Genomic DNA, 18,607 nt, shown 5'->3' on the forward strand with positions numbered 1-18,607 from the left:
CCATCCCTTTGGCCCTTGGACACATATCTTTAAGTAAGACCGGAAGTGCTTTGAAAGGCTTTCTCACCATCAGATTTCCTTCTTCCTTCCTTCTCCTCCCTCACCACCTTCTCCTTTTTCTTTCTTACAGTGTAAAACTCCAGGCCTCTCACATGCAATGGACAATCATTTTATCTCCTGAAAGCTTGCTTTCCCTTTCTTTCTTTCTTTCTTTCTTTCTTTCTTTCTTTCTTTCTTTCTTTCTTTCCTTCTTTTTCTTTGTTGTTGCTGTTAGCTTTTTTTTTTTTTTGAGACAGGGTTTCTCTGTGTAGCCCTGGCTGTCCTGTAACTCACTCTGTAGATCATGCTAGCCTCAGACTCACAGAGATCCACCTGCCTTTCCCTCCTAACTACTGAGATTAAAGGCATGTGTGTGTGTGCACGCATGCGCGTGCACTGTGTGAGTGTGTGGCATATGTGTGGAGGTCTCTCTTTATGTGCAGTCCAGAGATCCACCTCGCATGACTCCAGGAGACTCCTTAAAACTGGAACAGACAGGGCTGGAGAGATGGCTCCGTGGTTAAGAGCACTGACTGCTCTTCCAGAGGTTCTGAGTTCAATTCCCAGTGACTACATGGTGGCTCACAACCATCTGTCATGGGGATCCAATGCCCTCTTCTGGTGTGTCTGAAGACAGTGACAGTGTACTCACATACATGAAATAAATAAATAAATCTTTTTAAAAATATATATTTTTTAAAAAACTGGTTTAGACAGCAAACAAGGAGACTCACACACTTGGGAGACTGACGCAGGAGGGTTGCCGTAAGTTTCAGCTAAGCCTGGACTAGAACAAAATCCTATTTAAAAAGAAACTAAATAAACAGAAGGCCAGATATGATGCAGTATGCCCACCTGTAATACTAGCACTCTGGAGACAGGCAGGACAATGGACATGAATTCCAAGGCGAGTGTTCTACATGGCACAGTCGGAGTCAGCAGGCATGGCAGTGCGCGCCTTTAGTCAGCCTGAGACTAGCATTAAAGACAGTTGAGAGCCATCGTGTTGGTTCTAGAAATCAAACCCTGAACCTCTGGAAAGCAGCCAATGCTCCTAACCACTGAGCCATCCCTCCAGCCCCTCCCCCAGTTTTATTTTTATTTACTTATTTATTTTTGAATCTAACAGTCTTTTTTCATTAATTAAATTTTTAAATAGTTCATCTATTTTTATTTTATGTGCATTTGTGTTTTGCCTGTATATTTGACTGTGTGAGGGCGTCAGATTCCTTAAAACAGGAGTTACAGTTTTGAACTGCATATGGGTTCTGGGCATTGAACTGGGTCGGTCCTCTGAAGAGCAACTGGTGCTCTTAACTGCTGAGCCATCTCTCCAGCCCCTGCCCCTAGTTTTTAATTGTGTGTGTGTGTGTGTGTGTGTGTGTGTGTACATAACTGTAGAAGCCAGAAATTATCCAACTCCCCTGGAGCTGGAGTTAAAATTGGTTGTGAGTGGAGCAATGGGTGCCAGGCTGGGAATGGAACTCTGGTCCCCGGCAGGAGCAGTGGGCGCCCTTACCTGCCAGCCGTCTTTCTAGCCCCCATAAGGGTTTGTCATAATACAAAATTTTCCTCACAAAATGTCTGTTTTCACCCATGAGTGTAGTTTTCCTAGAGAAGGGGTATACATAAATACAGTTTCACCGTTGTGGTTGTCACCCCTTTCCCGTGTTCCTCAGTTCGCTCATTCCGCTCACAGATGTGGGAAAGTAGAGTAAGCAAACCCTACAGAGCCCTTGCAGCCGTGGTCCCTTCCTCCCATTTCTGGTCTTTCCATTCCATCCACTTGTTGGCCATCGGAGGCACACCCAGAGGTGTAGCCACCAATCCCTGGAGCTTTTCTCAATCCCATCAAATTGACAAAGTTAAACATCAGGAAGCCAGTGGTGGCACACACCTTTGATTTCTGCGCTTCACAGACAGAGGCAGGCAGATCTCTGAACCCAGCCTGGTCTACAGAGTGAGTTGCAGAACAGCCAAGGCTATGTAGCAAAACCTTGTCTTAAAAAACAACCAAGCAACCAACAACAACAAAAACAGTTATGCTCTGTGCAGTGGGATCCACCATAGAAATGTTGTGTGTGAGAGCGTGTGCAAGCCTGTAGTTTAGTTTTATGTTTAAATAGAGTGTCACACTAGCCTAGGCTGCCCTTGGATCCACAGCAATCTCCTGCCTCGGCCTCTGAGTGCCTGGATTGTAAGCCTGAGCCAGCTGGCCTTGTTATAGCTCATTGCTAACCTGGCTAACACAGCTGGTTCTATTCCAGTCCCAGGCATTCAGTATGCCACAGTCAGGCCTTCCCACCACCAGGGTAAACCCTTGTTTAAAGAACCAAGGTAATTTTAGTCCCCTTGCCAGGGATTGGTTGAGGAACCAGCAAGTGATGTCATTATGGAAATGGGAGATGAGGTAATGTCTGCTGGCTGGTGTGGGGGAGGGGCCAAAGGAAAAGACGCTTGCTCTGGAAAAGGAGTCTGGGACAGAGTTCTTTTTCTTGCAACCTTTGGACAGCTTGTGAGTGTATGACACTTGTGCAAGCTGCTTGCTGCTGTTGCAGCTTTCTCAAGACAAGGGACAAACATGAGAACAGAAGCTAACATCTTAAACATGAGACAGCAGAAAAATAAAAAAGGTAACTGGTTCCTGACAATATTTTGAGCCCCTGATTTACTCGGTTCTGTAAATGTGCCCCTCATTTCTTGCTGAGGGAGATTCAGATGTTTGAGATCACCTTTCTCTTTCCAGCCAAAGACATTCCCACATAAAACTCTACACAAGCATTCAAAGAATTTTTTCCATTTATTTATTTTTCTGCTTATGAGTGAGGTGGTGTGAAGTCCAGAAGTCAACTTGTGGGAATTGAGTCTCCTTCCATCAAGGGTCTCAGACCAAGTTATCTGGCCAATGCTCTCTCTCTCTGTTTCTCTCTCTGTCTCTCTCTCTCTCTCTGTTCTCTCTCTCTCTCTCTCTCTCTCTCTCTCTCTCTCTCTCTCTCTCTCTCTCTCTCTGTGTGTGTTTGTGTGTGTAGACAGGGTCTCACATAGTCTAGCTTAGGCTGACCTGGAACTCATGTAGGTGAGACGGGCCTTGAACTGTGAATCTCCTGCTTCTACCCCTCAAGCACTGAGTTTACAACATGAACTGCCACACTAGTTCATAGAAACTTTTAGTTACATAATAACAATAGTAAGGCCCTAAAAGGGGATGGTGGCTCATTCTCATAATCTGGGCACTGGGGAGGCTAAAGCAAGAAGTCTAAGTGTGAGGTCTGAGTTACAACATGTCTCAAAAGACAGGGGAAAAGCTGCTAGCACTTTGATTTTTTTTTTTTTTTTTGACAGAGTATGGGTATCTATGTTCTGGGCTGAAGTGATAGGCTTGCTCAGACTTTTTCTTTTCTTCTTTTCTTTTTTTCTTTTTTCTTTTTTCTTTTTTTCTTTTTTTGGTTCGAGACAGGGTTTCTCTGTGTAGTCCTGGCTGTCCTGGAACTCACTCTGTAGACCAGGCTGGCCTCGAACTCAGAGATACGCCTGCCTCTGCCTCCCAAGTGCTGGGATTAAAGGCATGCGCCACCACCACCCGGCTTGCTCAGACTTTTCAATAGCTGGTGCCATGTACCAAACTATCCTGTGTCTCCAGTCCCCCTCAGACCCTGCCCTTGCCCAGGGTGCGCCTGCCCCTCCAGGGGCTAAATTCCCTTTTAAACACATAAAAACATGTCCCAATACATAAGTGCAGGAAAGAGTGAATTCACCCAGTGAGAGATCATTCTAACCACTGAACCAGCTGTCTTCTGCTGAGACCTACCTGAGAAAATCAAGTTTTGGCCAGTTAATTCCAATGCTTTCAGGCTTGTGACAGGTAGATCTTATTGTGGAAGGGCATGAAGTCCCAAGCAAACCAAGAGAGAGGAGAGGTCCAGGGACAAGATCTCTCCCTCAGGATAAAACTCCTGTGGCCAGTTTCCTGTAGAGCCTCCACTTCCTTTTCCCTCACTTAAAGATTTGTAAATTATGTGTGTGTGTGTGTGTGTGTGTGTGTGTGTGTGTGCGCGCGCGCGCGCGCATGCATGCATGCATGTGAGTGTTACAAATGCAGTAGAGCCCCTGACAACTGTCCTGGTAGGCACAAGCCACTGTCCTGTCTCACCTGTGTGCGCTTCCATTTCAGTTTCCTCATCAGGAAACAGGAGAGGATGAGTGCCAAGTTCCCTCCCATTTTAGCCTGGAGTTCTAGGCCAAAGAGGAGCCTTGGGAAGGAAGGGCGGGAGACTGCTTCGAGGACCTCACATAACCTGTACTTCTCCAGGCAATCCTACTGAATTCTGGAGAGTTAACAGTGTGGGAAAGTGCCCCCCTCCTCGGAGCACTTAGCCGTGATTGGCTTTAAAAGCAGGGGTGAGGGTAATAGCACAGTAAGTGCTTAGTAGGTACAAGGTTCAACCCCCAGCACCACACAACACACACAGACTGAGAGGAGATGGCAGATAAGGGAAGGCCGGAGGGAGGGAGGGAGGGAGGGAGGGAGGGAGGGAGGAAGGGAGTACATCAGAGGCCAGGTGTGGTGGTACATGCCTATAATCCTGGCACTTCAGAGGTGGAGGAAGGAGGATGGAGTTCAAGGCCAACCTGGGCTACATGAGATGGTATCACAAAAGAAAAGACAAGGTCTTGGGCTAAAGACATAACTTAGTGTTTGCCATGGTTCTATCCTCAGACTCTCTCTCTCTCTCTCTCTCTCTCTCTCTCTCTCTCTCTCTCTCTCAACTATGATTTACTAAGGCCCTAAGGCCTCCAAATCTTTCCCATCCATCTAACCTCACATTGTTTTTTTTATCTTACCTGTATTTCTCAATTTCTCACTATGTCAGGCACATTCTAACCTTCAGGTTCTTCCCTCCACCTATGAGACAACAATTTTTTGTTTGTTTTGTTAATTTTTTGACATGGGGTCTTGCTATATACCCGAAACTCACTATGTAGCCTAGGCTGGCCTGGAACTCATAGTCTTCCTGTGTTAGTCTCTTGAAAAATGAGATTATAGCCAAACACCAACATGTCTAGTTCAATTTGGGATCACTAATCTGAAAGGTATATAACAAGACCTTTTCTTTCTTTCTTTCTTTAAAGATGTATTTATTTTTATGAGTACACTGTAGCTGTCTTCAGACACATCAGAAGAGGGCATCAGATGGTTGTGAGCCACCATATGGTTGCTGGGAATTGAACTCAGGACCTCTAGGAAGAACAGTCAGTGCTCCTAACCACTGAGCCATCTCTCCAGCCTCTTTCTTTCTTTCTTTCTTTCCTTCTTTCTTTCTTTCATTTCTTATTTTTTAAGGAAAAGGTTTCACCCTTGCCTGGCCTCAGTGGGAGAGGAAGTACCAAGCCTTGTAGAAACTTGAAGTGTGGGTGTGGGAGGCAGCTCAGAGGAGAAAGGGAGGGGAAATTGGGAAAGGACTGTGAGAGGGGGGACCCGAGGGTGTCAGTGACCGGGATGTAAAGTACATAAGTAAAAAATAAAATTACATTAAAAAGAAAAAGAAAAGGTTTCACTATGTAACTCTGTAGCCTTGGCTGTGCTATGTAGAGCAAACTTACCTTGAACCCATTGCCCGAGTGCTGGGGTTAACATCGTGCTCCACCACAACTGCCCTGTCTTAGGTTCTGGGACAATAAGAAGCTGCCAGAGCCTGGGGGGGGGGATGAATGGAGCCAGGACTGAAACCTCCTAAAACCAGTGTGAATGTAAAGGGCTTTTCTATACCCACCCTTGCTCTGAAGTAGTGAGACGGAGACCTGGTATTTTTATGAATGAGTTTATTGCCCTATAGCTGGGCTGACACTGGGCTATTCTAGCCCGATTATGCTGGCCTGGCCTACTTCCCTGCCCTGGCTGTTCCTGATCCTCCTTGACTCCCTCATGGAAAATCTCTTGGCTCCACCAGAGACCCCTCTTCTGGGATCAGAAGTCCTGCCTCATTTTTTCCTGCCCAGCTAGTGGCTGATCGGCTTTTAATTAGCCAATCAGAGCTGATGGAAAACAATTTTTACATTGAGGCAGGAGATGCTTGACAATGCCAACATCTGACTGCAACCAGATCTCTGGGCCCAGGGATCAGCATTTGAATACACAGTGCGCAAAACCATCCCTCAACAACCAGCACTGCCAAGACTGTCTTTTATACCTCCTTGCATAATTCTCCTCAACTGCGTAAAGGAACACGCTGAAAAATTTTGAAGCATCCTAAATCCCAGGATCCCAAAGGCTTCGAATCAGCCACTCAAACTAGCATAGAACACAAACTGTAGATGTGCCATTCTGGCTTCTGACCAGTAGGTGGCAGCAACACCTTTATCTTTCAGAACAACCAAAAATATGTCGGAGAGGAAAGGAAAGATGGGAAAAGAAGTTAAGCTACCTTACAGGCATATTTTTTTTTGGGGGGGGGGGGGGTTCGAGACAGGGTTTCTCTGTGTAGTCCTGGCTGACCTGGAACTAACTCTGTAGACCAGGCTGGCTTCGAACTCAGAAATCCGCCTGCCTCTGCCTCCCAAGTGCTGGGATTAAAGGCGTGCACCTCCACCGCCCGGCTATCTTATAGGCATTTTGTTGACTTCGGTCTGAAGCTGGATACCCAAACAGGGCAAAAGCTGACATCTCTCCACAAGAGAGGGTCTCGCGGAGGAGGAGTCAAACCTAACCCACTGTGGGACTTTGAGCAAGTTGCTTCATCTGTTTACTCTTCATTTTACTTAACTTTTTTTTTTTTGAAGATTTTTTAACTTATTTTTACTTTATGAGATAGTGTTTTTTGCCTGCATGTATATCTGCGGACCACATGCATGCAGTATTCGCAGAAGCCAGAAGAGGGCGTTGGCTCCTCTGGAACTAGTGTTACAAAGGGTTGTGAGCCCCCCAACCCCCCACGTGTAGGGGGCTGGGAATAGAACCCACTTCCTCCAGAAAAGTAGCCAGTGCTCTTAACTGCCAAGCCATCTCTACAGCAGCACCCTGACACACACACACACATTTTATTTTGTAAACTGAGAACAACAACTGCAGCAATCTGGGTAGAATATCATGGTACTAGGAAGTGACTGAATGTGTCAAATGCTTGTCAGAGTGCTTGAAAAATATCAACTGTTAGTACACATAAAACACACTGAGACACACACAACGAAGTGGTGACGACGAATCAGGATATCCCCTAACTGGAGAGGTGAGCTCAGAAACAGATACTGAGGGAAGAATTCTGCTCTTGGACCAACTCTGTAGGTGAGAACTCTTGAAAGCGGGACCCCAGACCACACTTCTACTTGAGGTCTCCTTGGTCCTAGATACCAGAGCCTAGAATGCCATCAGGACCTTGTAAGGCCCTCCTGTGCCCACTAGCACAGAGAAGCCTCCTTCTGCAACTGCAGATTCTGTGTCCCTCTGAGCTTCAGGTCCTACCTAAGTGTTGGGGAAGGAGGAGACCATGGGAGTCAGGGGCTTTCATGACAGTTGTTGGCACGAAGATCAAAGCATAAGGGGAATGAGCACTTAGAGTCTCCGAGAGAGGAAGCATGGGGGAGGGTAACTATATTTCTAAGTTGACTTTGCTCTCCTGAGCTCTCTCCTCCCTATGTGAGCCAAAGGGCCTGACTAGCAGAGAAATATTAAGGACACTGCCTATCTTGGGAACATGGCATGAAGGTGTGCCCCAACCCTGAACCTGGACCAGAAGGGCCTCCAGCTAATATTTGGTTACAAGGAATTAGACATGTCCCAGACAGTATGCTCTCCTGTTTCTGATCCTCTGGCCTGTGGCAGAGGTGAGTGACATTGTTGAGCACCCACTGTGGGTCACATTTGTTGAGCACCTACTGTGAGCCTCACATGAGAATGCCACCAGCTCTGTTCTCTGGAGGAGAAAACAGAATCTTGAGAAAACAGTAATTCACTTTGGGTCATGCAGCTGTAAAGTATTCAGGCTGGTGACCTGACCTCACCTTCCAGGACCAGTCCCTTTATGCCACCTTAGCCCCCGCTACCCATGTCCTGGAATATCCTGGAATCTTGTCATCCATAAGGACTGAGCTCCTAAATCACAGGCCCATGTATTATACTCTCTCGGCTGTGCACCACCGCCTCCTCAGCCTTGCCAGAGTCCAGCTGAAGAACCTTTCACTCCCTTCTTCCCACCCTCACTAGCCTGCACACTACCTCTCCGAATCCAGTTTGGGGACCCCAGCACATAGCCAACTGAGTCCCATGCTGGTGACCCACAGGTCACCACTCACCTTTTTCACAGCTCCCTGCATCCACACAGCTATTCTCTGTTTTTGTTTGTTTTTTTTGTTTTGTTTTTTTGAGACAGGGTTTCTCTGTGTAGCCCTGGCTGTCCTGGAACTCACTCTGTAGACCAGGCTGGCCTCGAATTCAGAAATCCGCCTGCCTCTGCCTCCCAAGTGCTGGGATTAAAGGGGTGCGCCACCACTGCCCGGCACAGCTATTCTTTGTAAACCTGCAGGGCAGCTACAGGAGCAGAAGCAGAGAGAACAGCACTGGCCAAGCACTAAGTGCCTAACATTTTATAACGCATCGGATTCTCCTAATGATATGATATAGGCACTATCGTTAGCATTCCCGTTTATAGTTAAAGAAAATAGGGCAGACCCTTTGTACTGGCTGGTTTTGTGTGTCAAGTTGACAAAAGCTGGGATCCAGCTGTAAGGCATTTTCTCAGTTAGTAATCAAGGGAGGGAGGGCCCATTGTGGGTGGTGCCATCCCTGGGCTGGTAGTCTTAGGTTCTATAAGAAAGCAAGCTGAGCAAGCCAGGGGAAGCAAGCCAGTAAGTAACATCCCTCCATGGCCTCTGCATCAGCTCCTGCTTCCTGCTCTGTGTGAGTTCCAGTCCTGACTTCCTTTGGTGATGAACAGCAATGTGGAAGTGTAAGCTGAATTAACCCTTTCCTCCCCAACTTGCTTCTTGGTCATGATGTTTTGTGCAGGAATAGAAACCCTGACTAAGACACCCTTCAAGAAAGCCTGAAGCGTACTTCTCATGAGGTTGAACAGCAGTGCCCTGAGTCCCAGATGGGTCCCAGCCGAGTCCCAGCACGCTAAGGAAGAACAAACCCACCTTCCCCTCCAGCCATCAGCTGAGCGGCTCCTTGCACCTGGGGTCCAGCACTTCTCTAAGCCACCAGTGAGAACAATCCTCCCAACCCCCAGAAAAAAAAAAACCAGATTCTCCCTGCCCTGGAGGTTGACAACATGAGAGTAGCAAAAGCAACAGACAAACAAAACAAAACACACCAATAAAAGCTGTTCCTTTTTCAGCCTTTACAATGGACGTCTTAAGCATGTACATCTACTTATTCATTTAATCCAGTGGCTCTCGACCTGTGGGTCACAACCCCCACAGGGGTCACATATCAGATATTTACATCACCATTCATAACAGTAGCAAAATTACATTTGTGAAGTAGCACTGAGGTAAGTTTATGGTTGGGGTTCCCCACAGCATGAGGAACTGTGTTAGAGGATCACAGCCTTAAGAAGGTTACAAACCGCTGGTTCAGTCCTCCCACGCTTTGCTGACAGGAGACAAAGGCCAACAATGAGGGTCCGTTCTCTAGGACAGGGGTGCGTTGGGGAAGGGCGGCAGCTACAGCAATCTTACCTGTGACTCTTTCTTCTCCAAGAGTTCCCAGCCTGGCTCCTTGCCACTAGGAAAGAAACCTCTGCCTTTATCTTGCTGTGTCCCTCACACAGGCTGGCCTTCCTCAGTCCACACTAGCACAGCTCTCCTATGAGGCTTTCCGGTCCCCTCTCTCCTAAGGCCTTCTCTAGTGAGCTGGGGGCTTAAGCACAAGGGGCAGATGAAGACAGAAACTTCATCTGCAACCCCCTGGGCTCAGAACCTCCCGTGTTCTGCCCAGCCCCTACTCCAGCTGTGTCGACTTCAGCTGTCTCAGAGGCACAGTTCTGCCACCAGCTCCCTCTGCAAGGCTCCTGCTGGTCCTCTGGTTGCCTTGTCTCCTGGGCTCATCCTTTGCTCTTAAGCTGGACGGGGTGGAGCTCCAGACCAAAGGCAGCAATTGCTCAGAGCCCTGGACTGATGCAGAAAGGGTCAAGGCACCAAGGTTTCTACAAGCTCACCTCTGACCTACCAGCCCCTTACCCCAGCCCAGATCGGACGGATGGTGCCCCTCTCCACTCCAGGAATTGGGCAGGCTCTGGTTTATTCGCCTTGTTCCCTCTTTCCCAACCCCCTCTTTTCTCGTCCCCCTAGCAACCAAACTAGATCCATCAAGGAGCAGGACCTGGCAGCTGAGCTGGGAGAGACTAATAGCCCGGAAGAAAGGAGGGGCCTGGAGAGGAAAGGAAGGCTAGGGATGTAAGCCAGCACTGGGCGTTGGCTCTGGCCCATCTCAGAGGACACACAGAAGGTGCGGGAGTTCTCTGCTCTGCAGTATGAAGGACCTGGCCAGCAGAGAACCATCTTCCTTATCCCAGCCTAGAACCTCAGACCTGCTTCTTTTACACCCGTCTTGTTCTCAGGACCCAAGTGAGGTAGACCCATCCTGTTTCAGAGTCCTAGAGTCCCCAATGACAGCAGACACATGACTCCCAGCAAACCCAAAGGGCCTCAGCATCCTTTCTCCCGCAGAGTATCAAAAGGCCTCTGTCCACTCCTGGACTGCCTATGTCTGCATTCTGCAAGTTGTGTGACACACAAAGGCCAGACGCCAGCCTTTCTGCTAACTGGGGGTGGGGGCGCTGTTAAGGGGTGTAGTTCCTGTAATGTCTGTGCACACAGGTATATGGGGCACAGTATGCATACACCTATTTGTAGCATCTACAAGCTGGCTCGGTGAGTAGTGGGCAATCTCCCTGTGGACCCGTCTGAGGACTTCTCTCTCTAACAGGCCAGGCTGTACTGGGTGAGCATCTCCCATCTCATCTCCCTTTATCTGAACCATCTCTGGGTACCTGCACCTCCTCTGTACTGGAGACTGGTGCCTACTAGTCTATATGTCTTTCAGCCCTGGCAGCTGCTACCCCCTCAACCGCCTCCCCTTCCTACTTCAGGAATTCCTCTGGTTCCCGTAAGGCCTGTGACTGATCAGCAGACGGTGTGGAGGGGGAGAGAATCCAGTAAAGGCCGAACGTGTACCACAGGCCCACTCGGCTTAGCCTCTGGCATGGCACAGACCCTCGGAGCCCCGGACACCCTCAACCCCCTAAGAGGTGCCCACTCTTTTTGGGGCAGGTGTTACACGTCCAAGTTTGGGGGCTGTGTCTTTAAGGTGGAAACATCACCATGCAACTTCTGCTGGGCCAAGGGCAGGGGGAGGGGAGCTGGTCAGTCCATTAGCTGCAGAGCTGGCGCCAATCACCAGCTCTTTACTGTGCCCTGGGGAGTAGCAGAGATAAGCCCTTGCCCAGCCCCCTCTGTCTCAGCTCGCAGTTGTGGCCAGTGATGGGGGCAGCTGACAACAGGTGAAAAAAGAACCCCAGTTTCAGGAGACAGGAGGAGGCACAAACTCCGTGGTTTAGGCCAGGTTAGCTCTCCCTCCACCTACCCCACTTCTCATTGCCCAAAAGTTGCCCTTTAACTTCATTTTTACCTCCTCTTCTGAGGAGGCACCCCAGGTCAAACCATGTCCTCCCGCCCTAGGCTCCAGTGTTGGATGCACGCTCAAAGGCTCGGACCATTAGCCCACCTCCATCCTGCCATCACATCCCGGATCTTAGCCAGCAACAAGGGGGAATTTAGCAGGCGAGGCGCCAACAATCAGGAGAGGAAAGGGGTGGTGTCACCATTCTGCAGGGTGGGGCATCCCCCTCCCCACACAGCCCAAGGCTGAAGTCAGGCCAGTGGGAGGAGCTGTCGTGCCCCCCCATAGCCCCCCTCCCCCGAGACCGCAGGGCTATAAAGCAGCCCCGCATCGGTCTGCAGCTCCTTCCCGCCCGGCCTAGTTCTGCCAAGCGCTGAATGCCATCTTCCGCCAGCATGAGCCATCACTCGTCGGGCCTTCGGTCCAGCATCAGTTCCACCTCGTACCGCCGGACCTTCGGGCCGCCGCCCTCACTGTCCCCCGGTGCTTTCTCCTACTCGTCCAGCTCTCGCTTCTCCAGCAGCCGCCTGCTGGGCTCGGGGTCCCCAAGCTCCTCAGCGCGGCTGGGCAGCTTCCGTGCCCCTCGAGCGGCAGCCCTGCGTTTGCCCTCGGAGCGCCTCGACTTCTCCATGGCCGAGGCCCTCAACCAAGAGTTCCTGGCCACTCGGAGCAACGAGAAGCAAGAGCTACAGGAGCTCAATGACCGCTTCGCCAACTTCATCGAGAAGGTGCGCTTCCTGGAGCAGCAGAACGCAGCCCTGCGCGGGGAGCTGAGCCAGGCGCGGGGCCAGGAGCCGGCGCGCGCCGACCAGCTGTGCCAGCAGGAGCTGCGCGAGCTGCGGCGCGAACTGGAGCTGCTGGGCCGGGAGCGCGACCGGGTGCAGGTGGAGCGCGACGGGCTGGCAGAGGACCTGGCGGCACTCAAGCAGAGGTCAGAGAGCAGGACCGGGCCTGCCAGACTCTCCCTCCGCTCCCCCTGCCTTCCCCTCTAGATCCAACATCCCTAGGGCGTGGCCCGGCTGGCCAACCCCAAGCCGAGCCTGCAGCATCCTAGCTGGCCCTCTCCCAGCACTTTGCTCCGAGAGCTTAAGGGAAGTAACCAGACATTTAAGGGGACTCCCTTCTCTGTTCCCAATCGGTTAGACGGGCAGACTGAACCCCTCGCTTTAGATCCAGGACAGCTGCATAAGCAGATGGGGGCGGGGCGGCACGAGGTCTGGGTGGGGGTCACCCCGCAGTTCAGCATCTCCCCACTCTGCCTGTCAGGTTAGAAGAAGAAACCCGCAAGCGGGAGGATGCGGAGCACAACCTGGTGCTCTTCCGTAAGGTGAGTGAGGGGTCACGTCGAGTCCCAGCACCCCAGCTCCAGGGTGGCATCCGTGGGTTAGGGGAGGTAACTCCGTGCTTCGGAGGCAGACAGGGAAGCCCTGGCCCTTCCTTTTCCTGAGGAGCTCTCCTTTCTCTTGAACCCTCCATTTCCACTCTAGGACGTAGACGATGCCACGCTGTCCCGCCTAGAACTAGAGCGCAAGATTGAGTCTCTGATGGATGAGATTGAGTTCCTCAAGAAGCTACACGAAGAGGTGGGTGGTCGGGGTGTGTGGGAAGGCTTGGGAGAGACCTCGCTGGAGCTGCGGAGACAACAGGGATGCGTTGTGATGACAACCCCACCCTTTACAGGTGTTTTTTTTTTGACTCCCACCCACGCGCCACCTGTTGGCGAGAGCGGTAGCTACACCCTGAACCTGACAACCGGTTTAAGGGCAGCCTGGGCTCAGGGCTCAGAATCCAGAGGAAGGGTGCACTCCCTAGCGCCCCCTTCTGTTCATGCAAAAGGGGGCTTCCTTTTTCTATTCACAACCCCCGCCTTCTCTGTCCTGTAGGAGCTTCGAGACCTGCAGGTGAGCGTGGAGAGCCAGCAGGTGCAGCAGGTGGAGGTAGAGGCAACAGTGAAGCCAGAGCTGACCGCGGCGCTGAGGGACATCCGTGCACAGTATGAGAACATCGCTGCGAAGAACCTGCAGGAGGCAGAGGAGTGGTATAAGTCGAAAGTGCGAGAGCAGGGGAGGATCCTGGGGGACCCGGGGTGGGAAGCACTGGGAATGGCGGCGCGCATCCCAGCCGGGTTTGTCTGCTACTGCGCAGTACGCTGACCTGTCCGACGCCGCCAACCGCAACCATGAGGCCCTACGCCAGGCCAAGCAGGAGATGAACGAGTCCCGACGTCAGATCCAGAGTCTGACGTGCGAGGTGGACGGGCTGCGTGGCACGGTGAGCACTGCGAGGCTGTCTGGGGCAGTGGGTGGATGTTGAAAACCCTTCCGACTGTCCCCACCTTCTTCGCCTACCCCAGAACGAGGCGCTGCTCAGACAGCTGCGGGAGCTGGAGGAGCAGTTCGCCCTGGAGGCTGGAGGGTACCAAGCGGGTGCAGCACGGCTGGAGGAAGAACTTCGACAGCTGAAGGAAGAGATGGCGAGGCACCTGCGAGAGTACCAGGAACTCCTCAACGTCAAGATGGCCCTGGACATCGAGATAGCCACCTACAGGAAGCTACTGGAAGGGGAGGAGAGCCGGTGAGTGGCGAGACTATTAGGACAGGGTAGAGATGGTAGGCATTGGGGCCTGGTGAAGGGAATGACCAGGCTGTGTGCTTTGCCCGCAGGATCTCAGTGCCGGTTCATTCCTTTGCCTCCCTAAGTTTAAAGACGACTGGTGAGTCCTCCATGCCTGGCTTCCAGCCTGCGTCTCCTTTATACCTTCTGCCCCGGTTGTTCTGGCTATGGTCGTCCTAGATTGCTTCCTCCTCGCGCGTACTGAAGTTCCCGGCCGTCAGGGGTTTGGAGTGGGAGCCTGAAAGGACAGACTCCCAAACCTTGCCATGTCCTCTCTCCTTCCTTCTCCAGTGCCGGAGGTGGAGCCTCTCCAGGATAGCCACAGCAAGAAGATGGTTGTGATCAGGACGATCGAGACCCGGGATGGGGAGGTGAGACAAACAGCTTCATCCAGAACGCCACCATTTCTAATGTTTCTGAGCCCCAAGCCTGGGGTCTGGGGGTACATTTTTCTTAGGAAGTTCACCAGATAGTGAGTTTTAGGGGTTAAACTCATTAAGGTTTGTGTGACAAGTTCTTCTACCTGCTGAGCCAGAGGAGGACACCAGATAGATGAGTGGACAGCCAGGTGGTGGTGGTACACATTTTTAGTCCCAGCACTTGAGGAGCAGAGGCAGGCGGATCTCTGAGTTTGAGGCTAGCCTGATCTACAGGGAGAGTTCCAGGATAGCCAAGGCTACACAGAGAAACCCTGTCTCAGGCCGGGCGATGGTGGCGCCCTCCTTTAATCCCAGCACTTGGGAGGCAGAGGCAGGCGAATTTCTGAGTTCGAGGCCAGCCTGGTCTACAGTGAGTTCCAGGACAGCCAGGGCTACACAGAGAAACCCTGTCTCAAAACAAAACAAAACAGCCTGAACCGGGACTCGAGCTTGGGCCCCAACAAACAACAACAAAAAGAAACCCTGTCTCAGAAAAACAAAACAAGGGGGCTGGAGAAATGGCTCAGGGATTAAGAGCACTGGCTGCTCTTCCAGAGGACCTGGGTTCAGTTCCCAGCACCCACAGGGCAGCGCACAACTGTGTTTAACTCCTGTTGCAGGGAATCCAACACTTTCACACAGACATAACATGCAGTCAAATCACCAATGTACATAAAATAAAAATAAATAAATCATTAAGAAAAACAACAAAAACAGAAGCAGAGCCTATAAACTGTAGTCTTGGCAAGCTGTGACAGGCAGGGCACAGAATAATTTTGGGGAGGGCAATGCTGATTGTCCCTTGTATGCCTTGCCTCCAGCATGTGGTGACAGAGTCTCAGAAGGAGCAGCACAGTGAACTGGACAAGTCTTCTATTCACAGCTACTGAGTCCTCAGCCAGAGCTCAGACCCTGACCTAAGCCTCTCCTTAAGCCTGAGCCCTACCTAACACTAGTCTGTAACCAGTCCTGCTCTGCATGTAGACAGCCCCTCCCCACCAAGCTCCAGCCTGATCCAGAGGCTGGGCCTCTCCTGATGCGTAGATGTGACCCATAGCTTTCCTGTCCTTGTAAGGGGTGAATGAAGATACCCAGGACAGCAAATCTGCTCAAGAATGACCCCATGGTCAGTGGGGTAGGCCAGAGTGTGAGACTTACTCTGAGTCAAATAAAATCGCTACTGAGAGAAACTCCTTGCTGTGTTTGTCTGGGGCAATTTCTTTTCTGACTCTTATTTTCTTGGCACTCATGACTCCAGTAGACTCTGTTGGGTTTTCTCAAACTTCTCTGTTCCTTTTCAACTTCTTTTTAAAAAGGATCTTTGGGTGTAGCCCAGGCTAGCCTTGAACTAACTTTCAGTCTTGCTTCAGTGTCTCAAGGGTTGAGATTTCAGATATGTGCAACTATGTCTTTAACCTCTATGTGAGCACAATGGTAGAGGGGTGCCTACACACACACACACACACACACACACCACACACTCACACACACCACACACTCACACACAACAGAGAGATATAAAAAGATACACACACCACACACATACCACATACACAGAAAGACTCAGAGAGAGACACACACACAGAGACACCACACATACACATATTACTGAAAGACATACACACACACACACACAGACATAAAGAGAGACACACAGAGAGAAACACACACAGAAACAACACACACACACACACATTAAATTAAAAAGCCCAATAGGGGGGCTGGAGAGATGGCTCAGTGGTTAAGAGCACTGTCTGCTCTTCCAGAGGTCCTGAGTTCAATTCCCAGCAACCACATGGTGGCTTACAACCATCCGTTTGGGGATCTGATGCCCTCTCTGGTGTGTCTGAAAACAGCAACAGCGTACTCACATTCATGAAATAAATAAATCTAAAAAAAAAAAAAAAAAAAAAAGCCCAATAGGAATAGGGCCAGGCGGTGGTGGCGCCCGCCTTTAATCTCAGCACTTGGGAGGCAGAGGCAGGTGGATTTCTGAGTTCGAGGCCAGCCTGGTCTACAGAGTGAGTTCCAGGACAGCCAGGGCTACACAGAGAAACCCTGTCTCAAAAAAAAAAAAAAAAAAAAAAAAAAAAAAAAAAAAAGAGAGAAAAAAAAAAAAAAAGAGCCCAATAGGATAGACATAGTTGCTGGGTGTTCATAGTTGCTGGGTGTTCATAGCACATACCTTTAATCCCAGAACTTGGGAGGCAGAGGTCTGAGGATCTTGATCCCTGATACCCTGCTGTAAGGCATTTTCTCAACCAGTGATCAGTGTGGGAGGGCCCAGCTCATTGTGGGTGGGGCCATCCCTGGGTTGGTGGTTTTGGGATCTATAAGAAAGCAGGCTGAACAACCCATGAGGAGTAAGCCAGTAAGTAGCACCCTCCATGGCCTCTGCATCAGCTCCTGCCTCCAAGTTCCTGACTTGTGTGAGTTCCAGTCCTGACTTCCTTTGGTGATGAACAGCAATGTGGAAGTGTAAGCTGAATAAACCCTTCCCTCCTCAACTTGCCTTTTGATCATAGTATTCTTGTTGCAGCAATAGAAACCCCAGCGAAGACCCAGCATTCCTCTGTGTAGCCATGGCTGTTCTGGAATTCACTCTGTGGATCAGGCTGGTCTTGAACTTAGAGATCTGCGTGCCTTTGCCTTCCAAGTGCTGGGATTATCTTACTGGCATTGTGTGTGTGTGTGTGTGAGAGAGAGAGAGAGAGAGAGAGAGAGAGAGAGAGAGAGAGAGAGAGAGAGAGATAAGGTCTTGTACCTTTGAGCCAATGTGGAATTTACTCTGTAGTCCAGAAGAGCCTCAAGCTTGTGGTGATTTTCCTGCCTCAGTCTCCTCAGTACTAGAATTTTAGGCACACACCGCTATGACTGCTCCCTTTCAATTTCTGTTTTTCCCTCTGGATGTGCTGACTGTCCATTCACCTTCCCTTAGTGTTGTGTCGAATTCAAGAGCCCCAAAAAGACCAACCAGGAGCCGACTCTGATGTAGTCACATAGGGTCTCTTTATTACAAACTCAAGTTTGGGCTTCCTCACCCATAACCCTCAGGACAGTTTGTTAAAGCAGCCCTAAACCCTCACTGGGATAGGGTTTTATAGGAAATGAGAGCAAGTGAAGGGCTGGGTCCAGCCTGGGAAGCATTTAATTGAATGGCTATTGTAAGCTGACAGGTGGGTGCTCTGTGCAAGACCATGAACAATCATAAATGGTCTGAAAGTACATCTGAAGTGATCAGACTAATCTTTGATTGACTGTTGCTAGGAAGTAGCTAGGGAGTAACTCTGGGGTATGGGCTAAGGACAAGTCATGAGGTCCTTCCTGGTACTTGGGTGCAGCTTGGGTTCAGCTCAGATCAAGTTGTCAGGCTTTTTTCTTTTAAGGTAGAGTCTGGTCTCAAGATGGAGTAGGCTTGGCCTCTCATTGAGTTAGTTCAAGTTAACATGTCCAAGTAGAGCTCTCTGTGGAGCTATAGCCATGTTCTTCTTTCTGGACCCCCACCCAAAAAAAAAATATTGGAACCTCTCTCAGGTAAAGTCCGTCTTACCCGTTTTTTGTTTGTTTGTTTGTTTGTTGTGTTTTGTTTTTGTTTTGCTATTATTTTCTAGATAGGGTCTTGAGAAGCCAGATTGCCTTTGAGCTCACTATCTAGTTCTTGTATGACACTATTCCTTGGGAGATGTGATAACTGTCTATCCATCCCAGCCATGGAACTGATAACTGAGCGAGCTAACAGAACCACCAAGGTTCCATGAGGTGAGCCAACGAGCTTACTGGCGCTACTTACAGGAGTGTGGGTGAGGGGTCACTTATAGGAGTTGGGACAGCTCTAAGGTAGCTGTGTCACCAAAAGTCCACCCCACGTGGATGGCGGTTCATGAATGCCAGAGTCCTGGTTGCACAATCTGCAGGCAGCTTG

The 18,607-nt window shown here is 50.2% G+C and overlaps 1 protein-coding gene across 1 annotated transcript; it reads left to right on the forward strand.

Moving 5' to 3' along the window:
* The first annotated feature begins 11,997 nt into the window (after nucleotides 1–11,997).
* Nucleotides 11,998–15,875, forward strand: Prph (peripherin). The gene is made up of 9 exons (XM_034516845.1): nucleotides 11,998–12,584; nucleotides 12,920–12,980; nucleotides 13,141–13,236; nucleotides 13,537–13,704; nucleotides 13,799–13,924; nucleotides 14,007–14,227; nucleotides 14,317–14,366; nucleotides 14,558–14,637; nucleotides 15,507–15,875. The coding sequence occupies exons 1-9, from the start codon at nucleotides 12,031–12,033 to the stop codon at nucleotides 15,573–15,575; spliced, it is 1,425 nt and encodes a 474-aa protein (XP_034372736.1). The 5' UTR covers nucleotides 11,998–12,030; the 3' UTR covers nucleotides 15,576–15,875.
* Nucleotides 15,876–18,607: the final 2,732 nt, after the last annotated feature.

This window comes from Arvicanthis niloticus, chromosome 13 (assembly GCF_011762505.2).
Source record: "Arvicanthis niloticus isolate mArvNil1 chromosome 13, mArvNil1.pat.X, whole genome shotgun sequence".
Taxonomy (NCBI): domain Eukaryota; kingdom Metazoa; phylum Chordata; class Mammalia; order Rodentia; family Muridae; genus Arvicanthis; species Arvicanthis niloticus.

What these genes read in the sequence shown, in the direction of transcription:
- Prph (XM_034516845.1), top strand. Translation starts at nt 12,031, where the DNA reads ATGCCATCTTCCGCCAGCATGAGCCATCACTCGTCGGGCCTTCGGTCC. An exon ending in CTGGCGGCACTCAAGCAGAG is followed by an intron (nt 12,585 to 12,919) that starts GTCAGAGAGCAG and finishes TCTGCCTGTCAG; the next exon opens with GTTAGAAGAAGAAACCCGCA. An exon ending in TCAAGAAGCTACACGAAGAG is followed by an intron (nt 13,237 to 13,536) that starts GTGGGTGGTCGG and finishes TCTGTCCTGTAG; the next exon opens with GAGCTTCGAGACCTGCAGGT.